General features: G+C 42.0%; 1 protein-coding gene across 1 annotated transcript in view; it reads right to left on the reverse strand.

The window, feature by feature from the left end:
* MCUB (mitochondrial calcium uniporter dominant negative subunit beta) overlaps positions 1-15,693 on the reverse strand; it is a 100,960-nt gene extending 85,267 nt beyond the window's left edge. The window contains exon 1 of the mRNA XM_082728181.1: positions 15,478-15,693. Coding sequence (XP_082584307.1) covers positions 15,478-15,579 — 102 coding nt within the window. The 5' untranslated portion in view covers positions 15,580-15,693. The remainder of the gene's footprint in view (positions 1-15,477) is intronic.
* Positions 15,694-25,460: the final 9,767 nt, after the last annotated feature.

Here is a 25,460-nt window from a genome sequence, read left to right on the forward strand (position 1 = left end):
TGTCTAGCACAGGCTAGATATTAGCCATCATCACACAAATTATCAACCAAAAAAAAAAGGAGCAGGGACTCCAATAACAGCTGGCAGGAAAAAGAAAAAAAAAAAACCTAGAGGCTAGACTTTGAAAAACATCAGCTTCATCATTAAAAATGATTTACTGAAGCACATAAAGTCTCACCTGGACCAGAAAGACAGAATTTTGCAATTCAATGAATGTTAATGTTTAAAGGAACAATAAGGAAATAAGTTATGAGTGACTATCTAGCTGGGTCCTTCAACTAAGGGGATGGTTCCTACTCCCCTCAAGGTGGTCTTCGTTCCCTGACCCCCCGCTACCAGCCCAGGCTTATTGCCCCATCTCTGGTTGTTCCCCTGTATCCACACCCCTATGCACACAGTCCTTTTGGATAAACTCTCTTCTGATTATCCTTATCTGACTGAGCCATCTGTTTCCTGTTGGGATTCTGAATTACACAATCACTTTACACTCTGACTAGCAGTCCACATCAGTTCTACATCATGACATGCTTTACACTTCCAGTATTGTTTTTCTCTGCCAATTCGAAGGAGAAAATATATCCCTGCCCGTTGTTTTTACTCTTTCTTTTTAAAGGTTTTATTTATTTATGTGACAGAGATCACAAGTAGGCAGAGAGGCAGGCTGAGAGAGAGAGAGAAGAAAGCAGGCTCCCCGCTGAGCAGAGAAACCAATGTGGGGCTCGATACCAGGACCCTGAGATTATGACCTGAGCGGAAGGCAGAGGTTTTAACCCACTGAGCCACTCAGGTGCCCCTGTGTTTAATCTTATTTGATTATCAGTGACGCTTATTATTTTTCATATGTTTAGTAAGCATTTTTAACCTCCTTTTCTGAGAATCACTTATGCCCTTTACCCATTTCTCTCCTGAGATCTTAGCGGATTTTTAAAAAATAAGTCTGAATGATCTTCACGTATGTATGTGCTATTTCGATGAAAGGAACAAACATCTACTTAACTTAGCTTAAGCAAGGAGGGAATTTAGTCTAAGGGCTAAGGGGCATCTCTCATGGAGACTCAATGGAAGGGGAATTACACCTTGGGAAAGGACCAGGGACTGGAGTGTCATGATGAAGTTGGTGATTCCTCTTGACCCGTATTTCATTTCTCCTTTTCTCTACACGTCAGTGTCATTCTGCTTTATCACCACAAAATGATTTTCACTGCTTCCTAGTCCACAACATAGAAAATGATCACTACCCACCTCCAAGTGAATTCCACTATTCAAAAGAGCAGCCAACAGGGATGGCAACCCTAAACGCCATTCCAAATTCCTGGGTCAGGTGACCAGCTAAAGGCCGTCATGTCCCACTAAGATGTCCAATAAGAGCAGGGAAGACACCTGAAAAAGATGACTAGCAGAGACCACAAAGATGTTTTCTGAAGTTTCAAAACCAATACACTGCTATGTTAAAATCATTTTAACACTCACTGTTGTGCCTGTGAAAACCCTTTTCTAATGTCTATCTAATAGTTTAAAATAAGCAGAATTAGGGGTGCCTGGGTGCTCAGTTGTTAAGCGGCTGCCTTTGGCTCAGGTCATGATCCCAGGGTCCTGGGATCAAGCCCCGAATCAGGCTCCCTGCTCAGTGGGAAGCCTGCTTCTCCTTTTTCACTCCCCCTGCTTGTGTTCCCTCTCTCGCTGTGTCTCTTTCTCAAGTAAATAAGTATTTTTAAAAATAAAAATAAAAAATAAGAATTATGAATACAGTATTAGGATATTTCATCCTAATTCAGTTCAAAGGTACATTCGAGTAATAGAACTTCTCTCCGAGAGGTCAGACTTGGATGTTTTCATACAATTGCAGGCATAACAACAACTGTTGATGACAATGCTTAGTCACGGCATAATTTCAGACTTCACTAATTAAACGTGGCACAGTCCCACTAAATGGAAAACTAATTAAATGAAACTGCCCGGATTCATGAAAGTGAATTTCCTATGGGAAAAAGAGCTTTCACTTGTTAGCAGAAGATCTGTGCTTCAGCTCAGATGGACAACAGTTAGGAGCAGCACACCTGGGTGGGTGACCTCCAGGCAAGCACTCACAGCAAACATCCAAAACCAAACCTTTACAGAAAGAATATTACATCAACCACCACAACGAAATATTCATTAAACTCTAACAATCCAAAGGTTTTTGTTGGTAGCGATGACAGACTGCAAGGAGTGGACAACAAGAGATACTGATTAATTTTTAGCCAAGTTTATCAATCTCCAGACTTAAGCAGCTTCTGACTCTGCAGAGGATATCAAAGATGGAATACCTAAGTGACCTCACAGAACGTTAAAAATGAAAGGATAGGTGATCTCAGCTGACCTCTCATTCTGACCTTGACCTGAACCAGTTCCCAACAAACTCTTCTCAAGCCTACTTTCTGGCTTCTCAATCATACACCCTTTGCTCTAACTTCTTCATGCACTTCTAAGTCTCCTTTTCTTTTCTGAAGCCGTTGTATCTGTTCCTCTGTAGGTTGGACTGTGTTTCCTGGAACAGTCAAGTGCTGCTTCCTTGATTTCTGATCTAGACGATGAGCACTCTATCATACCCAAAATTACCACCCATTTAACCAGTACCCCAGCCATGGTTTGGCCTCTTGTCTCCCACCCCACCTTCGCCTTACCATGTTGGCCATGCCCATGAGAGCAGCTGTCACTTTCCAGTACTGCACAGGTACCTCATCCCACCTGTGATGGTTATCAACTTCCAGTAAACTCCAAATTCATCCTTTTTTACTTCTCTGTGAAAATGGATCCGGGCCCTTTAAATAGTTTTCCTCTGCTGGTAGGCACTAAAGTTTTGTCAGTAGGGGGCACTAGAGAGAAACTGGAGGAGGAAAAGAGGCTCTGCTTCCTAGCTCTGGTCTGCAGCATTCACTGAGAAGACCTTCTTTGGCATCTGCCCAAGTTCTTCTAGAATTTAAAAGGTCTGTTCTCATGAACAGCCAGAATAGATACAAATAGTTTCTTTCTTTCTTTCTTTCTTTCTTTCTTTCTTTCTTTCTTTCTTTCTTTTTTTTTTTTTAATTTATTTGACAGACAGAGATCACAAGTAGGCAAAGAGGCAGGCAGAGAGAGAGGAAGGGAAGCAGGTTCCCTGCTAAGCAGAGAGCCCGATGCGGGGCTCGATCCCAGGACCCTGAGATCATGACCTGAGCTGCAGGCAGAGGCTTTAACCCACTTCTTAAACAGAGCTGAGCTCTGTCCACCTGGTCTGCCCAATCTCAGGTGTGATTTCCTCACTCTAAAAGCAACATAAGAATACAACTTTCTTTCTCAAGAAATCCTCTTAGATATGTGAACACCAATATTTGCTTCTTCTTGCCTTCTTTTCACCAGATTAAGAATATCCAGCCCTTTTAATCATCTTCTGTAGAAATCCCCAACATCTTAATCTTCTTCTGGAGGCACCTCCCTCCCTGTAGCTTGCCAGTGTCCCTTCTAACGTACTGACTCAGAGAGGAACCGCAACACCCGCAACGCCCTGACGCAGGATGCAGCCGGACGGAGTCCTGACACAATGTAAGGGACTACAGCTTGTCAGAATTGGGATGTTTCACTCTCCCTCAGTCACTAAGGAGTCACACTCATCCTATACCTTTTTCCCCACTGAGACAGACTTGCTTTCTTCTAGGGTTGATACATGCTTACCAAGCCCAGATGAGAGTAAGAAGCCTCCAGAAAAAGTGAATTCCACAGGACCTAGGATGGTCGTTCATGTTGTAACAATGCTGAGCTAAGGCACAGGCACCATTAATAATATGTTCATATCAGTGATAGTAGCTATTATGTATTTCCAATTACATGTGTTTTCTACATAATCCACATTGTATACTATATATTATATATGTGTATATATACACATATATAATAAGCCCTTTAGATAGCTGTTTCATTAAAGCCTTATTAATGTTTCACGGACAATTAAATATAGTGTCCAAGTTCAAGGCACACATGAGTATTATAATCTGGCCATTTCATGATATAAAACAGTAATTACACTAAAGGACATGAAAAGCAATGGGAAAGGAAAACATTTCTTCTATCTCCAAATTAATCAAAGTAATGCATTCAAGACTGATTAACAGTGGGAGTGCCCGGCTGGCTCAGTCGGAAGGGCACTCTCAATCTCAGAGCCAGCTGTGAAGAGTTCGAGCCCCATGCCGGGTGTAGAGATTACTGAAATAAAACTTTTTTCTTTTAAGTAAATAAAACTTAAAAAACAAACCTAAAAAATGATCAACAGTGATATCCAAGCCTGACAAATTAAAATTAAAAAGCTAGTGTATAAGCCAAAGAAAGGTGATTAAGTAAATAACGTGATGAGGAGGCATTATACAAAACCATATGAATAAAAAACTTTCTGAACATAATCTCAATTACAGTGGATTATTCTCATTATGTTATATACTAAGCTATATTTCATCCTAAAACACAGCACCTTTCAACAATCCTAAGTATCCAATTAAGATTGCTCTTTAAAAAAAAAAAATCCCTCTATTAGACCATATTTCTAACAGGCTAGCCTAAAAAATGCAATTAAATTCATATCCTAGATATGCATAGTACTTTTATAATTTTTACCTACTAATCATCACAATTCCTCGAAAAGAAGTCCTTCCCTAAAACCATACTGTCAGCATCTTCTACTTTTCTTTCCTCTTTATCAAGTGTCAGTGCATAAACTTGAATTCTGGCTTCAGCTTCTAATTGAACCATCAGAACTTATTTCCCTTCCTTACCTTACAGTGTACAAGTGAGATTACACCCTTTCCTATTAAGCTTCCGCCCGGAGGGCAGCTTATAATGAACCTAACAAGGTGTCAAATGTTCCTGTTCTAGCCCAAATTAAAAATGCTGCATTTCCACCATTACCTTTTTAAGTTTTCCAGAAAGAAATAAAGCTTCCCTGCAAACATCTATTGCTGAGGAACACATATAAACAAAAGTTTAACAGAGCCTTGGAAATTCAGTGCCCACAAAATACAAAACTCTCCTGTTTCTGGCCAAGGGGCTGGCAGCAGAAACAGCTAAATGTCAGTGGAAATCCATCTCTCTTCTTCCACGTTAATCAATTTCAGCCAGACTGTGGCTCCCTGCCAGGACTACATTCTCCCAGGCCCCTTGTAGCCAAATGTAGCCATCTGACATAGCCAATGAAATATTCAACAAATGTGAGTATGGGTGTTATGTGACATCACCAACCTCGCCTATTAACACTTTACAAGTACAAAAACAAAACAAATCAAAACAACCCCACAGTCCTTTGACTTTGGAAGCCACATGCTGATGATGACAGAGAAAAGGGTCCCTGAATCACTGTGTGAGCAGAGCTAGGGCTGACCTAAAAAATAACTGTGTGGAGCAGAGCTAGGGCTGACCTAAAAAATTCACCTCAGAACCATTTCCTAGAGAGAAAAAAATGGCTTAAAATCTGTGTTTAGTTACTGTCAGCAAAAGCAAAAGCTGAATCCTGTAGCTTATTCTCACCAATAGAGATAATAGAAAATTCATTTAGAAAATGATTTGGGAAAGGAAAAGGAAAAACAGTGTATAAACACAGACTGCGTTCTAACAGTGGATTCAGATTAAAGGCAGATGGTAGCCATGGTTTAATGGCAACTCCCAAGATAAACAAACCCATTGGGACTAAATGCTCATGCTGAACCACTGCTTCTTAAACACTCCTTATCCAAGTCTTCACTGCTCAGGTTACTTCTCCCACAGAATTAGAACTCACATGTAACAATCCTCCTAAATCAACACCACACTTTCAGAACAGCAAAGACTATCATCAAAAAAGAATAAGTGTCAACAAGGAGGTGAAGAAAAGGGAACTCTTGTGCACGGTTGGTGGGAATATAAACTGGTGTAGCCACTACAGAAAACAGAACTGGAGATTCCTCAAAAAATTAAAAACAGGACTACCGTATGATTCAGCAATTCCACTTCTGGGTATTTAGCCAAAAAAAAAAACCCCAAAACCGCTAACCTGAAGAGATCTATGCACCCCCCAAGTCCACGGCAACATTACTTACAATAGCCAAGATACAGAAAACAACCTAAGTGTACATCGAAAGATGAATGGATAAAGAAAACGTGGTGTGTACACACGATGGAATATTATCCAGCCATAAAAAAGAATGAAATCTTGCCATCTGCAGTAACATGGGTGGACCTTGAGGACATTATGCTAAGTGAAACAGGTGAGACGGAGAAAGACAAATACCAAGAAGATTCGAAAAAACAAAAACAAAAACAAAAAACAAAAAACCACGCTCATAGATACAGAGAACAGATGGGTGCTTGCCAGAAATGGGTGAAGATGGTCAAAAAATAGACTTCCAGTTATAAAAATTCGTATCAGAGGGAAGTAACTCACAGGGAACAGCATGGCGACCATAGTTAATAACACTGTATTGCGTATTTGAAAGTTGCTAAGAGAGTAAATCTTTTTTTTTTTAAGATTTTATTTATTTATTTGACAGACAGAGATCACAAGTAGGCAGAGAGGCAGGCAGAGAGAGAAAGAGAGAGAGGAGGAAGCAGGCTCTCCGCTGAGCAGAGTCCGACTCGGGGCTCGATCCCAGGACCCTGGGATCACAACCCCAGCCAAAGGCAGAGAGGCTTTAACCCACTGAGCCACCCAGGCACCCCTAAGAGTAAATCTTAAAAAAAGATCCCATCACAAGAAAAAAGCCTTCTGTAACTGTGTATGGTGATAGATGTTCACTAGACCTATCATGGTGCTTGTTTTACAACACATATACAAATACCAAATCATTTATGTTGCACACCTGGAATGAATATAATGTGGCAGGTCATATCCCTCAATAAAAGAAAAAAAAAACCAGCCAAGAAAACGCACACCCTTACACACCAGGCTCTCCTTAACTTATGCTTCATCAGATTATGTTAATCACATCCTTTAAAACTCCCGATTTGAAAGCTTATCTGAAATGAAACTAACCAAACTAGGCCGCTTGGGTGGCTCAAAGGGTTAAGCTTCTGCCTTCGGCTCAGGTCATGATTTCAGGGTCCTGGATCAAGACCTGCATCAGGCTTTCTGCTCAGCAGGGAGCCTGCTTTCCCCACCCTTTCTCTCTGCCTGCTTGTGCTCTGTGTGTGTGTGTCAAATAAATCTTTTTTAAAAAATTATTAATTAATTAAATAAAACTAATCAAACTGTCATTTAAGATTGCTGCTTTCTTTTAATGGAAAATACAACACATAAAGATTATTTTTATTAACTTTTTAAAAAATCTTCAATTATTCAAGGCTCATATCACAAAAAGTAGGGAAGAATGCTTCAGGTGTGCCCATCTGGGTGAAGTGAAGAGGAGGAAATCAAGAAGGTAAGACCTGAAGAGAGCCACCGTTATGGAACTCTGTGATATTTAGTTCTTGCTCATCCATCCACTCTCCCTCTACCTGACAAGCATATATTATGCACCTACTGGGGCAGGGCAGAGGCCATGTGAGGTGAGAAGAAAGAGTTCTGACCCCAAAGTGCTGAGTGAATCCAGCTGGGAAAACCACACGAGCACAGCTAGAACACACAGTGGGATGCAGAAGTGCTGCGGGAGGGGGAAAAGAATGTGGTTACTTCTGGTGGCACAGACCTGGGGACCTCAGCAAAATGGGGATCTGCAACAGCGGGTGGGTGGGTACTGGAACTCAGCCTTGGGGGAAATGCAGAACTCAGGAGAGTGAAGAAGGGTAGGTGATGGGGGGGGGGTGCCCAATGCTACCTAGGGGACATCACAGACACTAATTATAGGACACGGAAGGCACCAAGTACAAAGTGGGACGGAAGAGATAAGGCCACTGGATTTCTGGATCAACTGTAGCTTGTTTTAAAGCTTTCTTGCCTTGGTTTCATGAATAACCAACCCATAAAAGGATAATTTACAAGGTCAAAAGAAACCATACTTTCTCCTGAAAAGTGGAAATTGCTTTATTATATATTATTTGAAACATTCTCAAAGCAGACTTGCAAAAATGAGTCATCAGACTGCAAAATGTCATCACAAATATCCTCTAGCAAGGGCTTAGAGAGCCAGTGCTATGTTGAAATGTTTGCAGACAGTTTCTAAAACAATGTATTTTCAGGTTTATAGTCACAATACTGTCAGCCTCTCTAATAAAAATGTACACTTATATTTCAGCTGCATTACTGGTGCAAAGAGCAGTTATTCGTCAAACACCTTTTAAAATCCTCTCTTCAAATAACCTACTCAGCCTACTGGGGAAATTCATACCAAAAACAAAATATTTAACAAGAGACAGCCACACATGAACACACACATCCGCGCGGTCAGAAAAAGAACAAGGGCTTGTCAGAAAGACCAACTTCTTCCTTCCTCCAACCAGATTCAGGACATTTATTTACCATTATGCCTAAGAGGTTAAAAATAAGCTAAATCAGGGGCGCCTGGGTGGCTCAGTGGGTTAAGCCGCTGCCTTCGGCTCAGATCATGATCTCAGGGGTCCTGGGATCGAGTCCCACATTGGGCTCTCTGCTCAGCAGGGAGCCTGCTTCCTCCTCTTTCTCTCTGCCTGCCTCTCTGCCTACTTGTGATCTCTCTGTGTCAAATAAATAAAATCTTTAAAAAAAAAAAAAAAAAAAATAAGCTAAATCATCAAGTCCCAGAAATGTGATTTGAGCAATGTGTTCATTATAAAAGCATTCCCACAACAAAACAATTGAGAGTTCCCAGTGGAATTAAATATAAGGAGATTACCACTGTGTTCACAGCAATGTCATAAACCATTTATTCCATCTAGTAAGTACCAGAAGACCCTCAGGTACAACACCTACTTGTGGGATGACCCTTGCCAATTGGGAAGTCTTTTTCTTCCCTAAAGTTTGCCACAATAAAGCTCTGTGCACCTATCCATTTCTTGATAGGAGGTTTAATGTTCCCTGTCTCTTCTTGTTTCTGCTCAAAGGCTATAGACGTTTCAACTCCGGCTTCATCCCTCATTGCTCTTTCCATGTCTCCCTATCTCTTGCCCTGAAATCTACTGAGAGAAATTCTCTTCAGTAAACTTTGTTTAGAGTGCAGATTTCATTCATCATTTCTTACCAGTATTGTGAATCCTGAATAAAAACCTAATTATCCCTGCCTGGGTGTCTCAGTCAGTTAAGCATCTGCCTTCAGCTCAGGTCATGATGCCAGGGTCCTCCTATCAAGATCAAGTCCCGCATCAGGCTACTTGCTCAGCGGGGAGCCTGCTTCTCCCCACCCCACCCCAGATCCACCCCCCCTCCCCTTTTTTGCACACACAGGTGCACACTCTCTCTCTCTCCCAGATTAAAATACATATATAATATATATATAATATATATATATATATATTATATATATATATATAATTATCCCCAAAAGAGCTGCCAAACAAAAGCCTGGACTGCAGTGCTCTCTATTCCTTTTATAATGAAGCTACATCTAAGGTAGAAATCATGATGTACAATCACATAACACCATTTAGGAGTAATGGAATAGGAAACTCTGAGAATAAAGAGATTTCTAGGCCTTGGTAGTTGACCCAAACTAGATTGCAAGTCAGGTAAGGATAGCTGAGGTAGCAAAGAAATAAGATTTAGGACAGGTTAGAGTAGTAAGAAGGAAAAAAGGTGGCGAGTAAACAACTTCACCTCATTTAAGACAAAACCATACATGTCAATTATAACTCAATCAAAAAAAGAGAACCACATTGGGGCGCCTGGGTGGCTCAGTGGGTTAAGCCGCTGCCTTCAGCTCAGGTCATGATCTCAGGATCCTGGGATCGAGTCCCACATCGGGCTCTCTGCTCAGCAGGGAGCCTGCTTCCCTGTCTCTCTCTCTGCCTGCCTCTCTGTCTACTTGTGATCTCTCTCTGTCAAATAAATAAATAAAAAAAAATCTTTAAAAAAAAAAAAAAAAAAGAGAACCACAGCATCTAGATTCTTACAGAAGCTCAATTCAATCCAATCAATATTTATTGATTATCCAATCAATTCAATCCAATCAATATCCAATTCCTATGGGCGAAGAAGCACCTAGGAGACTGCAGGGAAGGCAGACGCTGGTTTCCCACACTTTCTCAATTAACTACTTAGAACATATTTGTTCAAACACCAAAAGTTGATTTCTTTAATCTCTTAAAACCTTATCTATGGAGGCACCTGGGTGGCTCTGTTAGTGAAGCATCTGCCTTCGGCTCAGATCACAATCCCAGGGTCTTGGGAACTGGTCCCATGTCAGGCTCTCTGTTCAATGGGAAGCCTGCTTCTCCCTCTGTCTCTTCCCCCACCCCCCACCTGTGCCCTCTCAGATAGATAAAATCTTTAAAACAAGAACAAAATGTTATTTATGCACCACATTTTCCCATTAAAAGACAACTTCAGAAAAATGGGTGAGGATGTGAATGGAGATAAAAATGAAGGTAGAGATGATGAAACCATGAGTTTCATTCATTCATTACGAAACACATAAAATGCTTATCATTTTACATTTGTTAAAAGGTGGATTGAAAATCTGACCCTAGGCTTTCTGGCAGCCAGTGCACAGGGAGAACAGCCTGGCCATGCACTCATTTCACTGCCGGTACACTAAACCCAGCATCTGGGCAGGAGAAACAAAGACCTGAATACTAAGACTAGACAGCAATTTCTTCTGGGAGTCCTCTTAAAGGGCACCTTTTAACAGGCTTTTTTTTGGTTTTTTTTTGGTTTTTTTGTTTTTTGTTTTTTAAAGATTTTATTTATTTATCAGAGACAGAGGGAAGAGAGCGAGCACAGGCAGACAGAACGGCAAGCAGAGGCAGAGGGAGAAGCAGGCTCCCTGCTGAGCAAGGAGCCCGATGTGGGACTCGATCCCAGGACACTGGGATCATGACCTGAGCCGAAGGCAGCTGCTTAACCAACTGAGCCACCCAGGCGTCCCATAGGCTACCATGTTTTTTAAAAGGTATCCTAATCTGGAAAATTCATGAAGAACATTTGGGTGAGGAATCCCATGCAGTCCGAACCATACAGCTCAGAGAACAGAGAATTGGTATTTGTTTTTTAAAAAACGGGAAAATTCATACTGTGGTGAATTAAATGAGATTTTTTTTAAAAAAGAAGATATTTCTGGAATATGGCTAAGATAACACTGTTTATTACCTATGGGTTTTCAGCCCACAGGTTAGCTCACAATGTCTATTATGTAATGGTTTTAGGGCTCTAATGCTAGATACTCTTGAATAAGCAACATTTCACAGATGAAAACACTGCTAATGACAGAAAGAAGTATCAGAGCAAGACTTAATCTGTTCTGACATGCTTACCCAATCAAATAAATTTCAATGCCTTTTCAAAGGGAAAACAGTTACTGAAACCACAAGGTAGAGCTGCCACTCTAGCCTGAGATCATACAACAGGATTGTTCAGCCAGTAAGACAACCATTCCGACAACTGACGATACTTTATTCAATACTATTTACATTCCCCGGTAAAATTACACAATGACAGTTTTTTCTTTTCTTTTCTTTTCTTTTAATATTTATTCATTTCACAGAGAGAGAGGGGGCGAGCACAAGCAGAGCGAACAGGAGAGGGAAAAGCAGGCTCCCTGCTGAGCAGAGAGCCCAAAGTGGAGCTCAATACTAGGACCCTGGGATCATGACCTGAGCCAAAGGCAGAGGCTTAACCAACTGAGCAAACAACCAGGTGCCCCACAAAATAACAATTCTCTCTCTTTTTTTAAGGTTCTATTTATTTATTTGTGAGAGAGCTAGAGCATGGTAGGGGAAGGGGGAGGGAGTAGCAGACTCTGCCGAGCAGGAAACCCAACTCAAGGCTAGATCCCAGTCCCAGAACCCTGGGATCATGACCTGACCTGAAGGCTGACGCTTCACCGACTGAGCCACCCAAGCGCCCCTACAAAACAGCAATTTTCAAGATGTAAAGGGCTTTGGGGACCAATGAGACAAGTCTCCTTGTACAACAGGGAGTACAACATGCCCAAACAGACCAAGTGACTTGGTTCACGGAAAAATGGGACGGCAAGGCCAGGTGGCACTGAGATGTCCCAACCGCCCACCATCACCTAAATTAGCTGCTCATTTCTATTCTATGACCTAAACACATTTAGTTTAGAGAGCTGTCAGATCAACCAATATTTCCTAAGGTTTTCTACCTTAGTCTCACAGGGAGGGACCTCATTCCACAAATACTTATCTGCTAAGAAACAAAATTATTTTCTAGCTTATTAAGAGTCTGCCATAAAATAGCATAAAACAGTCTGCCATAAAATAGTGTTTGTTAAATTGCAATGAAGAGTAAAATCTAAAAATAAAAAACCGAACACGAATACTAATACCTAAGCACTGGGAAGATGGTAATGTTTAATATTTAACAAACTGGTCTAGAATGACTTTGCCCCAATGTCTTCTATAGCCTAAGTACAAACTCCAACGTACGACTAAACACCCTCCTCGGGAGAGAGCTGTGAAACCAGTACTACAGAATACAGTGCACTAATTACAAACACAAGAGGTAGAATTGGAGGAAAGTGTCAAATGGGACTGACCTAAATTCAAAAGATAAAAACAATTTCTAAATTAACATTTGGTGGTGGGATGAAAACATGTATTGCTTTGTTTCCAGATATTAAAAACAAAACAAAACACACATACCCAAAATTCTCTGCAAAGCACACTTGATTTTTTTTTTTTTTTTAAGATTTAAACCCAACTTTAAGGACTCAAATGCTGTCCTGGGGGGCCTGAAATCCTACCAGGGAGTTAGTTTCTCAAACTAAGCAGCAGAAAACCCAAATTAAGAAAGGCACAATTATAAGGGCTTTCTGTTTAGCGATAATTCACCAGACGCTATCATCACTCAAAGCCATGTCCTACAGAACAGAAAGGCCAGCAGGTGCCATGGATGCCCTGTCAACAGCTCAGCCTCAGCCAGCCTGCTGCTGACAGGCAGAGATGCTGACACTGGAACGGGATCTTAGACATTGGGGCATGCCTTGGCGAAAGGTAACACAACATGCTCTTGCTTGCTTACGCTTCCAAATTTAAAAAACAATCCCGGTATACCAAACGTATCCATGTTGACAAACGTTTTTCCAACCACAAAATACTGACAGACTGTTACTCACCTACCATATGAAGGATGAGAACTGTGTATGTTCCAAAATTACCAAATCCTCCTGTAAAGCACACCCATACTTTCGGAAAAGGTCAAATATATTTGGGAATGCTTACCTGAGATATTATTAATGACAAGTCCTTACAAGCTAAGATTTTTATGAGCTGTGGGGTTGCAAATTTCACTTTTGCTGAGTGTGTTTTTCCTGTTTTCATGGATGCTAGGGGTCTGAATGCGGCAAGAGTCATATCTCTTATGACTCTCTCTAGTCACAGGACTCTTCATAATCAATGGAGAGACCACAAAACAGACTTTAGAATGAAAAATGTCCTTATGGCCAGCTAATATGATTTGCAGAGAATGGTTTAATCCTAAGTGGCCAGGATATCTGTCAGGTTTTTTTTCTTATTTATTTATTTATTTATTTGCCAGATAGAGACAGCAAGAGAGGGAACACAAGCAGAGGGGGTGGGAGAGGCAGAAGCAGGCTTCCCCCTGAGCAAGGAGCCCTATGCAGGATTTGATCCCAGGACCCTGGGATCATGACTTGAACCAAAGGCAGCAGCTTAAGAAGTAAATCCAGGTGCCCCTCTCAGTTTCTTTATTGTATGATTCCAAACAAGCATATAAAGAAAAAACTCACAGGCTTGTCTTTCTTCTTTCAGGGGTCTTTTATGAAGCAAGTAAAATGATGGAAGCATTTCCACTTCTAAAGTTCAGTAAATTGACTTAATAGCAAGGACGGTCAAGACTTAAAACAAATATATGCAAATAAGAAAAGAGCCAATGTAAGGCTTGAGATGATTACCTAGAGGCAAAGTACTAATCACTCTTCCCCTGTGATTAACCCTAATAAGCCCCACTGTATCATTTTCTTTCTTTCTTTCTTTTTTTAAAGGGAATCCACATTCCTGCTGGGGCATGCAGTAGCAGCTAGTGAGAACAGCATCAGGTGGGAAATACTGAAAAAGGGGCTTAGAGATGATAATTTGAGGATAACCTGAGGAATTCAGCCAGCCTTGGGCTCTGCAACAACTTTACCCCGGATGTTAAATGAACTTAACAAAAAACAGAATCAGTCATTTATGTTTAAATGGTGGTAGAGTCAAGGCGGCTCCTTGTGTTGGGCTGTTTCACTGTTTGGTCTATTGCTGACCAAGAAGTGCAACACTTTCTAATAAAGTACAATTTCATAAAGGGGAAGCACCGCTCTCCAATTTACTACTAAGTCTATCATTTTAAGGAGTCTGCTCCTTTTCCTGGGTGTTAGTAGCAAAATGCCCTTCCTCGATCTCTCCCAAACACTCAGGGAAGGAATTTTAGATATGTATTTAATACTTCCTCCAACATTCAAAACTGCGAAGCCCTGAAATAGCTGGAGGGGAAAAAAAAAAAAACAGGAAGTGAAAGTGACAAGATGATGGCGTGGCTCCTTTTGTTTTTCTTGCAAACTGCACAGCTAAACGTACTTTTCTCTTTAACGACCTGAAACTAATCTACTGGGGGAAGAGGGGCTGAGAACTAAGCCTCAGAAACCAGGCACCCCGCAACCACACGCACCTGGAAGGCTCTTTCCAATGGGCGGTCCTTCCTCACCAGGCTCCGTTAGGGCTCCTGTGGGGCTCCATCCCAACCCGAGGTGCACGCCGCGCTTCCCCCTACCTCGGTCTTTTCTAGGGCACCTCCCCTCTCTTCCTCCTCCTCCAAGCAACGGTTCCACACAGGCCACACCGCAACTGTGTCGGGCCAGCTGTTACTCACCGACACACACTCGTGATTCACCGCGTCTCAGAGCAAAACGCGAGTTTTCCTCCCCGCTTTAGAAGGGCGGGGCGGCGGCTCGCAGACCGGCGATCTCACTTTCCCACCACAGTGCACGCTCGGGACAGGCCCCGTGCTCGGTCGTTTCCGCAGCCCCTCTCGCCACCCACGCCCGAGCCAACGGCAAAGTGACTCTGAAAACTTCCTCCCGAGCGCGTTGCAGCCGCGGAGAAACCGCCTCCCGGAGAGGTTCTGCTGCTCCCCGGGGCGCCGCCCTGGCGTCCCCGCACCCCAGCTTGGCGGAGGGGATGCTCGTCCTCGCCGCCCCGGCCTCGCCTTCCCTCGGCCCTGGGGCGTGACGGTGCCGGGGACCTGGACACCCACGTCTGCGGCCCGGGCGCCCACTTATCGGGGTCCCCCCGCGCGCGGAGCCGGAGGGCCAGCGAAACGCCGGGAACTTGCCGGCCGCTCGGCTTTCGCTCCCGCCCAAGCCGCCCGACGCAAACTTTTCCAGCGCCCCCGGCCCCCGGAGCCGGGCTCTGTCTCACCTGAGGCGACGGCGTTCGCGGCCGCGGATGCACTCGGGCCCCGGGCCCCAGGGTCGGCAGCCACCGCGGGCGCGGCGTCCGGGCGCCCCTCAGGAGCATCATCCTGCCCCGCGCGGGCTCCCGCACGACTCAGCCGGCCATCGTCGGCGCCCGGAGGCTCGCAGCGGGCGCCCTCCGCGCGCGCAGCCCGCCCCGCGCCTCGCGCCTGCCCCCGCCTCCCCGCGCCGCGCAGCCGGGCGGGGGGCGGGCTGACGGGAGGGTGTGTCCCGCTTCCCGCCGCTCCCGTCCGCGCCCGGCGCCGGCCTGTTTTCTCTCCTCCGACCCAAAGAAGAGGAAAACGGGAGGGGCGTTGGTGAGCCGCCCTCCCCCAGCCTAGATTTCAGGGGGCAGCGCGAATGCCTCGCCGGCCCCTCTTTTTCCGGTGGGGAAAAACAATCCGCTTCTGGGATGAACGAGAGATTGCGATCACACCTTGGGGGCTGCTGATTCCAACACCGCCGTTAATTCTGGGTACCTAGCGTCTCCACACCTGCCCACCGGGCAGGGGGAAGTAGGGTGAGGGGAGGAGAGCGTCAGGGATCTGGAGAGATGCAGGCGGGGTCCCTCTGGAAGTTAGCCTCCAGGACTGAGTGGGAGAGGGGGCGAGAAGCAGGTCCCCAAGCCTCCACGCCTCAGTTGTCTCCGAGGCTTGTGCTAAGGGCAGCGATGGCTAGTGAAGTTCCATCAGAGGGTCAGCTCAAGGCCTGCTTTTGGCGGAGGTGTGCTGTTCTCGAGATGGTGGCCTGCCTGGAGGTCTTTGGGACAGTCTCTCTAGCACAGTACAGTTGGCTTCTCTGTTCAATCACGTTTTTAATAGAAGGAGCTAAGGAACCCGAACTTTGTCTTCCCAGAAACTGGAAAATGTAATGTTTTTTTGTCTTAGAGACTTTCTGTTTATAAAAACAAATATAAAAGAGATGCCCGTTAGTCAGTTAAGTGTCTGCCTTCAGATCAGGTCATGGTCCCAGGATCCTGGGATGGGGTCCTGCATCAGGCTCCTTGCTCGGTGGGAAGTCTGCTTTTCCCTCTACCGGCCTGTCTCCCTCTCTCTCTGACAAATAAATAGTCTTTAAAAAAAAAAAAATTTTTTTTTTAAACCATTTCAGAGCAAAATAATCTTTCACATAGCTTGCTTAGAATAGAGTTCTTAGATAAAATGTCGGATGCCCAGTTAAATTTGAATTTCAGATAAACAACAAATAATTGGCAGATGCTGCATGACTGACACTCTTTAAAGAAAAATGAGATGCTTGGGATATATTTAGGTTAAATCATGTGTTATTTGTCTTTAATGCAAGTTCAGTTGTGCATCCTGTTGTCTTAATTTGCTAAATCTGCAAGAGGCTTAAGTTAATGAATCAAAGCTGGAAAATAATGCAACAGGTGGCAAACCTCTCCTGATAATGATCTTTGTTTATTGAAAAAAATGGAGGTCTCTATGACAACAAAAACTTTGCCACCGTTAAAATCTAATTCATATGTTAACTTACATGTGCATTTCAAAATATAAGTGTCCTGAGCAGATAGTGACACATGAAATGGTTAAGTCTACATGGGAAGGTAATTTACTTGAATTCTTTCCTAGTGTTCCAAATGAAAGAAAAAGAGTTTGTCTTGACTATTGTCAATAAGACTGCAAAGAACAGAGAAATGCAGTATCTTTTTGAGATACTAGTTTCATTTCGTACAGATACATACCCAGTAGTGGGATTGCTGAGGCCATGGTAATTCTTTTTTTTTTTTTTTTAAAGATCTTATTTATTTATTTGACAGAGAGTATGTAGCCACAAGCAGGGGAAGTGGCAGGCAGAGGAAGAAGCAGACAGAAGCAGACTCCCTGCTGAGCAGAGAACCTGATGCAGGACTCCATCCCAGGACCCTAGGATCATGACCTGAGCTGAAGGCAGACACTTAATCACCTGAGCCACCCAGGCGCCTCTCTTTTTTCTTTTTTAAGATTTTATTTATTTTAGAGAGAGAGCATGTGTACTTACAAGTGGGGGAAAGAGCAGAGGGAGAAAGAATTTCAAGCCAACTCCATACTGAGTGATAACAGGGCTCAATCTCACAACCCCAAGATCATGGCCTGAGGTGAAATCAAGAGTTGGATACTTAACCCAGCTGCCCTGGGTCCATGGTAGTTCTATTTTTAACTTTTTTTTTTTAATATCCTCCATAGAATTTTCCATAATGACTGTACAGGAATTTATATTCCTACCAACAGTGAACAAGAGCTCCTTTTTTGCTAATAGCCAAGATATGGAAATAAGCCAAATATCCATGGAGGGATGAATGAATAAAGAAAATGTGATATATAATTATGTATCTATTATAATGCTCTGTTACATATTATATATTTATATCTACCATATTATATGCTATTTATATACATACAGTGAACTATTATTCAGCCATTAAAAAAAAGGAAATCCTACCATTTATAACATTATGGATGAATCCTGAGCTTATTATGCTAAATGAAATTAGTCAGACAGAGAAAGACAAATACTGTATAACTTTATTTATATGTGGAACTGAGAAGAGTCATCCACTTAGAGGAAGAGATTTGAACAGTAGTTACCAGGGGTTGAGAGATAGGGAAAATGGGGAGCTATTGGTCTGAGAGCACACAAATTCTGGGGACCTAATGTACAGCATGATGACTATAGTTAATTATAGCACATTGTATGCTTGAAATTTACTAAGAGAGTAGATCTTAACTGTACTTAGCACATCAAAAAAAAGTATGCGAGGTGACAAATGTACTAATTAACTTGATTGTGATAATCATTGAAAATGCGTACATGTATCAGGCCATCACACTGTACCCTTTAAATATATTCACTTTTTATTTGCCCATTATATCTTTTTTTTTTTTTTTTAGTATTTTATTTATTTATTTGACAAACAGAGAGAAATCACAAGTAGGCAGAGTAGCAGGCAGAGGCAGAGAGAAGCAGGCTCCCCGCTGAGCAGAGAGCCCGACACGGGGCTCGATCCCAGGACCCTGGGATCAAGGACCCTGGGATCACGACCTGAGCTGAAGGCAGGGGCCTAACCCACTGCCCATTATATCTTAATAGAGCTGGGGAGGGGGAAGAAAAAGAAGAAGAGTTTTATTAGAAGGGACATGGAGAAGAGGAGGGGAAAATGTCTATTAGGGAGCACAGACTCTGCCCGTACACATCATTGTAATACTTTTTTCCCAACAGTATTTTGGCGACATTCCCTTTCATTAAATTTTTGCAGCACAGTTTTTGCAAAACTTTCTGCAGAGAGACTCAGAAAGATAGCTGTCTTTTCTCTAGCTTACTGATTTGTTTTATATCCTTGACAGTTGAGAAAAGGGTCTCTAAGCTTTACAACTCATCGTTGGTAATGTTGTGTTGATTCTTAGGATTGTTCCTAAATTGGAGAAAGCTTCCATCAGGTGTTTTTCGTACACATAATAATTGGAAGAATATTCCACAGACTTCTGGGGCTGTTCATTTCAAATGCCTTTTTTCACCAGCCACAGACTTCTGGTAACTTGGCATTGTAAGACACAGTCACACCGCAGTGCAGTCTCTGGGCTCTTCACTTTGGGGTCACAATACAGGGTAAATTGGCCCCACCAGTGATCAGAGCATTCTTAGAAGTCTCTTCTACATGGGTGTGGCTAGTAATAATTTAGTCAACCTGGAAATGACTTGTAAGCTGCATTAAAATATCCCACTAAATCCAACCTAGATGTATCTCCAACTCCACTTACTTTTTGCTGCATCTTGAAAATGGCCAGAACTCCTCAACCTCCCGATTCAAAAAACCATGACAGAGGAGTGGTTGAACCACAACAACAAAAAAAGATAGTGGTCTTCCAGAGGGAGACAAACCATAAAAGACTCTTAATCTCACAAAACAAACTGAGGGTTGTCAGGGGAAGGGGGGAGGGAGAGGGTGGTTGGGTTATGGACATTGGGGAAGGTATGTGCTATGGTGAGTGCTGTGAAGTGTGTAAACCTGGTGATTCACAGACCTGTACCCCTGGGGCTAATAATACATTATATGTTAATTTTAAAAAAAGATAGTGGTCTTGATTTCAGTTAAAAATATCTTACTTTTAGAAAAAATTACAAAAATTTATAACCAACACATTGCTAGGGACCTCTCAGCCCAATAGTCTTAGAAGAGGCTTGTTTAAGGGAAGAGCCCCTGCAACTTAAACTAAATGAACTTTGCTGGCATCTAAGTCCTCAGTAAATGCTATTATTATTATTACAAACCATTCCATTGCACTGAACACCTGCCTATTTTGTAGCATTTATCACACTATTTATTTGCGCTTACGTCTGGCTCTCCAGCTAGATCATAAATGCTGGAGCAGGTGCTTGCTTTTATTAATCTTTGTGTCTGAGAACCTAGAACAGTACCTGCTTTCGAGACTTAGTCAACAATGAATAAATGAAATGATGCTAATGGGAAGGAAGAGATATTGCAAGAACAACTTAAAACAGATGTGACTGAGGAAAAAGTCCTGGAGCTGTGGGTGCAGGTAATGAAGAAAACATAATGCAGAGATAGGAAGTGCTTATGTCAAGAGCTCCAGGCGAGGAACAAAGACCTCAGTCTCTTGGGCATTGACTCTTGACTACAGCTCAGATCATGATCTCAGGGTCATGGGATCAAGCCCCTCCTCAGGCTCCACACTGGGTGTGGAGTCTGCTTAGGATGCTCTCTCCCCACCCTTCCTCTGCCCCCTGCCCCACTCTCTTTAAAAAAAAGAGAGAGAGAGAGAAATGAAGAATTATGAAATATGATTATGGTTATGGTATCTAAGTAGCATTTGTAAAGTAGCTCACATTAAGTCATTGTTCTCACCAAGATTCCCATATGTTGTGGGGAAGTTTGTTGTACCCCAAAGAGATCTGTGTGTGCTGAGCCACTGTGTGGACAGAACCTCAACAGTAAGCCTGTTCCGTCTGCAGTGTCCAGAGGCTTTCTCCCAGCAGTGTGCTGACATCCCAGGTTACCAGAAGTATGTGCTTAGTAAAAGGAAATCATGTTTGAAATCAGGGGACCCAGAAGGTGTTTATGGACTATTCTTCCAGTTATTACAGCTCATTTATGAAAAATAATTGATAGAGGTTTCCCCAAATTTAAGAACAATCCTAAGAATTAGGGGCGCCTAAGTGGCTCAGTCGGTTAAGCATCCGCTTTCAGCTCAGGTTATGATCCTGGCGTGCTGGGATGGAGCCACACTTCGGCTCCCTGCTCAGCAGGGAGTCTGCCTCTCCCTCTGCCCTATGCATGTCCCCCTCCCCACCAGGCTGTGCTCTCTCTCTCAAATAAATAAATAAAATATTTAAAAAAAAAAAAGAAAAGAAAAGAAAAAAAGAACAAGCCTAAGAATTAACACGACACTACCAATGGTGAGTCCTGAAGCTTAGGGACACTTTTCTTAACTATTAGTTAACTATTAGTGATAAAAAAAAATCTACATGCTAGAGAAAAAAAGTTTTTTTTCTGGTCTCTCTATAGAAAGTATAAAAAAATTGTTGTGGTATGAAAAATTAATTAAAGGGAATGTAGTCAAAATACTGTTGGAAAAAAGTATTGTAGTTGGTATGTAAGGGTGACAGATTTTTTAAAATATTTTCCTTTTGTGCTCTTAAAGAAATTATCATTTATGATTTATTTTCTCCCTCTAACTATTCATTACCATGTCATTTTGTATTTTTCACTTTTTATTATTTTTCATAAAAAGGGTTTTCCAAAGTATATATAAAGCTTCGTGCTCCACAAAAGCTGATTCTGCCCCTGGGGATCAGGCATAAGTACTTTGTGTTACCTTGCTTAGTCGTTACAAAATCCTTATGGGATAAGTATTTTAAATATTATTAGCTCCTTATTACAAATGAAGAAACAGAAGCTTGGGATGTTATACAGTCAGAATTCAAGGATGGAAATATACAACCGTGATCCCAAGACTTTGGGACTCAAGACCCCAAGATAACCTTGCCTATCTCTTCTGACATCATGTAGCCACCTGACCTTCCTAAGCCCAGCCAGGCTTAGGATGAGGTGAATTGTCGAAGTGAAGAGTCAAATTCTGGCTTTATTTAAAATTTCGATATTCTGAGCAAAATAAGTCAATTGGAGAGAGACAACTATCATATGATCTCCCTGATATGAGGAAGTGGAGAGGCAACATGTGGGGTCTGAGGGGTAGGAAAAGAATAAATGGAACAATGGGATCCGGAAGGAGACAAACCATAAAAGACTCTTAATGTCACAAAACAAACTGAGGGGGGCAGGAGAGGAAGGATAGGGAGAAGGGGGTGGGGTTATGGACATTGGGGAGGTATGTGCTATGGTGAGTCCTGTGAAGTGTGTAAACCTGGCAATTCACAGACCTGTACCCCCTGGGGCTAATAATACATTATATGTTTATTAAAAAAAATTTAAAAAGTGATAAAATGAAAAAAAATCAATATTCTGTTCATTATGGATGTTTTAATTTTGATTTCTAAAAAATATTACATTAAACAGCCAGCACCTCAGAAATACAATTATAAGAGAATACTATGAAAAATTATATGCCAAAAAACTGGATGACCTGGAAGAAACAGATAAATTTCCAAAATAGGAAGAAATAGAAATTTGAACAGACCAAAAATCAACAAAGAAATGGAATCAGTAATCCAAAAACTCCCAATAAACAAAAGTCCAGGACCAGATAACTTCCTAAGAGAATTCTACTAAACATTTATTTTTATATATTTTTTATTTTTTTTTAAGATTTTTATTTATTCATTTGACAGAGATCACAAGTAGGCAGAGAGGCAGGCAGAGAGAGAGGAAGGGAAGAAGGCGCCCTGCTGAGCAGAGAGCCTGAGTCGGGGCTGGATCCTAGGACCCTGAGATCAAGACCTGAGCCAAAGGCAGAGAGGCTTTAACCCGCTGAGTCACCCAGGCGCCCCATCTACTAAACACTTAAAGAAGAGTTAATATTGGGTGCCTGGATAGCTCAGTTGCTTAAGCATCCAACTCCATCCTGATTTTGGCTCAGGTCATGATCGCAGAGTAGTGAAATCGAGCCCCGCATCGTGTTCAGCTTTGCACTGGGCATGGAACCTGGTTAAGACTGTCTCTCTCCTTGGGGCGCCTGAGTGGCTCAGCCAGCTAGCCCTCCAACTCTTGATTTTGGCTCTGGTCAAGATCTCAAGGTCCTGGGATTAGGCTCCGTGCTCAGTAGGGAGTCTGCTTGAGCATCCTGTCCCTCTGCCCCTCCCCCACTTGTGCATGCCCTCTCTCTAAAATACATAAATCTTTTAAAAAAAAGATATTCTCTCTTCCTCTCCTTTTGTCTTTCCCCCCTTGCTTGCATGTGCACATGCACTTTTCTCTCTCTCTCTCTAAAAAAAAAGAAACAAAAACAAAAAAACCATGGAGTTAAAACCATTCTTATCAAACTACTCTTAAAAAAAAAAAAAAAGAATAATTTCCAAATTCATTCCATGAACCAAGAATAAACCCTGATACTAAAATCAGGTAAATATATCACAAAAAAAGAGAACTACAGGCCAACATCCCTGATGAACATAGATGTAGAAATTCTCAATAACATATTTGCAAAGTGAATCCAACAATACATTTAAAAAAATCATTCAACATGTTTAACTGGGATTTATTTCTGGGTTGCAAATGTGGTTCAATATTCACAAATCAAACAACATGATATATCATGTTAATAAAAGAAAGGATAAGAACCATATGATCCTCTCAATAGATGCAGAAAAAACATTTGACAGAGCATCCATTCATGATAAAAACCCTTAACAAGGTAGGTTTAGAGGGAACATACTTCAACATAATAAAGGTCATATATGAAAAATCCACAGCTAATACCATCCTCAATAGGAAAAAACAGACCCTTTCCTCTGCAGTCAGGAACATGGCAGGGATGTCCCCTATCACCACGTTATTCAACATAGGAAGTCCTAGTCACAGCAATCAGACAGCAAAAAGAAACAAAAGGCATCCAAATAGGCAGTGAAGTAGTAAAATTTTCACTACATGCAGATGACAAGATACAGTAAAATGAAAACCCGGGACGCCTGGGTGGCTCAGTTGGTTAGGCAGCCGCCTTCGGCTCAGGTCATGATCCCGGCGTCCTGGGATCCAGTCCCACATCCTTGCTCGGCAGGGAGCCTGCTTCTCCCTCTGCCTCTGCCTGCCATTCTGTCTGCCTGTGCTCGCTCGCTCTCTCTCTCTCTGACAAATAAATAAAATCTTTAACAAAAGAAAAAGAAAACCCAAAGACTCTGCCCAAAATCTGCTAGAACTGGTAAACAAATTTGGTAAAGTCACAGGATACAAAATCAACATAAAAAATATATTGCATTTTGGGGCACCTGGGTGGCTCAGTGGGTTAAGCCGCTGCCTTTGGCTCGGGTCGTGATCTTGGGGTCCTGGGATCGAGTCCCGCAACGGGCTCTCTGCTCAGCAGGGAGCCTGCTTCCCTCTCTCTCTCTCTGCCTGCCTCTCTGTCTACTGTGATCTCTCTCTGTCAAATAAATAAATAAAATCTAAAAAAAAAAAAATATTGCATTTCTATATACCAATAACGACACAGCAGAAAGAGAAATTAAGGAATCAATTCCATGTACAATGGCACCCCAAACAACAAGATACCTAGGAGTAAACCTAACCAAAGAGGTGAAAGATCCATCTTCTGAAAACTATAAAACATTGATGAAAGAAACTGAAGACAACACAAAGAACTGGAAAAATTTTCCATGCTCATGGATTGGAAGAACAAAGATGGTTAAAATGTCAATACTACCTAAGACAATCTATACATTTAATGTAATCCGTATCAAAATACCACTAGTAATTTTCAGAGCTAGAACCAACAATCTAACACTAAACACTCTACAGAACCACAAAAGACTCTACATAGACAAAGCAGCCTTAGAAAAGAAAACAAAGCTAGAGGCATCACAATTCTGGATTTCAAGCTCTGTTACAAAACTATAACCATTGGGGAGCCTGGGTGGCTCAGTGGGTTAAAGCCTCTGCCTTCAGCTCAGGTCGTGGTTCCGGGGTCCTGGGATTGAACCCCGCATCGGGCTCTCTGCCTGCTGCTCTGCCTACTTGTGATCTCTCTCTGTCAAATAAATAAATAAAATCTTAAAAAAAAAAAAAAAAAAGCTGTAATCATCAAGACAGTATGGTAATGACACACACAAAAAGACACCTAAATCAATAGAACAGAAAAGAAAACCCAGAAATGAACCCACAATTTTATGGTCAATTATCTTTGACAAAGCAGAAAAGAATATCCAATGGAAAAAGAGACAGTCTTTTCCACAAATGGTATTGGGAAAACTGGACAGCTATATGTAAAAGAATGAAATCGAACCAGTTTCTTATACCACAAACAAAAACAAATTCAAGATGGACTAAAGATCGGCATGTGAGACCTAAAACCACTAAAATCCCAGAAGATAACACAGATAGTAACTTCTTTGACATCAGTCATAGCAACTTCTTTCTAGATATATCTCCTGAGGCAAGGGAAATAAAAGAAAAAATAAACTATTGAGAAGACATCACAATAAAAAAAAAAGTTTCCTTCTGTACAGCGAAGGAAATAATCAACAAAACTAAAATGCAGACTATAAACTAGAGAAGGTATTTACATATGACATATCTAATAAAGGGTTAGTATACAAAACAGATAAAGAGCTTTAAATTCAACACCCCCCAAATGAATAACCCAATTAAAAAGTGGCAGAAGACATGAATAGACATTTTTCCAAGAAGACATCCAGATGGCCAACAGACACATCAAAAGATGTCATCATCTTTCCTCATCGGGGAAATGCAAATCAAAACTACAATGAGAGGGGCACCTGGGTGGCTCAGTTGTTAAGCATCTGCCTTCTTCTCAGGTCATGATC

Source organism: Mustela nivalis (genome assembly GCF_964662115.1).
Source record: "Mustela nivalis genome assembly, chromosome: 4".
NCBI classification, from domain to species: domain Eukaryota; kingdom Metazoa; phylum Chordata; class Mammalia; order Carnivora; family Mustelidae; genus Mustela; species Mustela nivalis.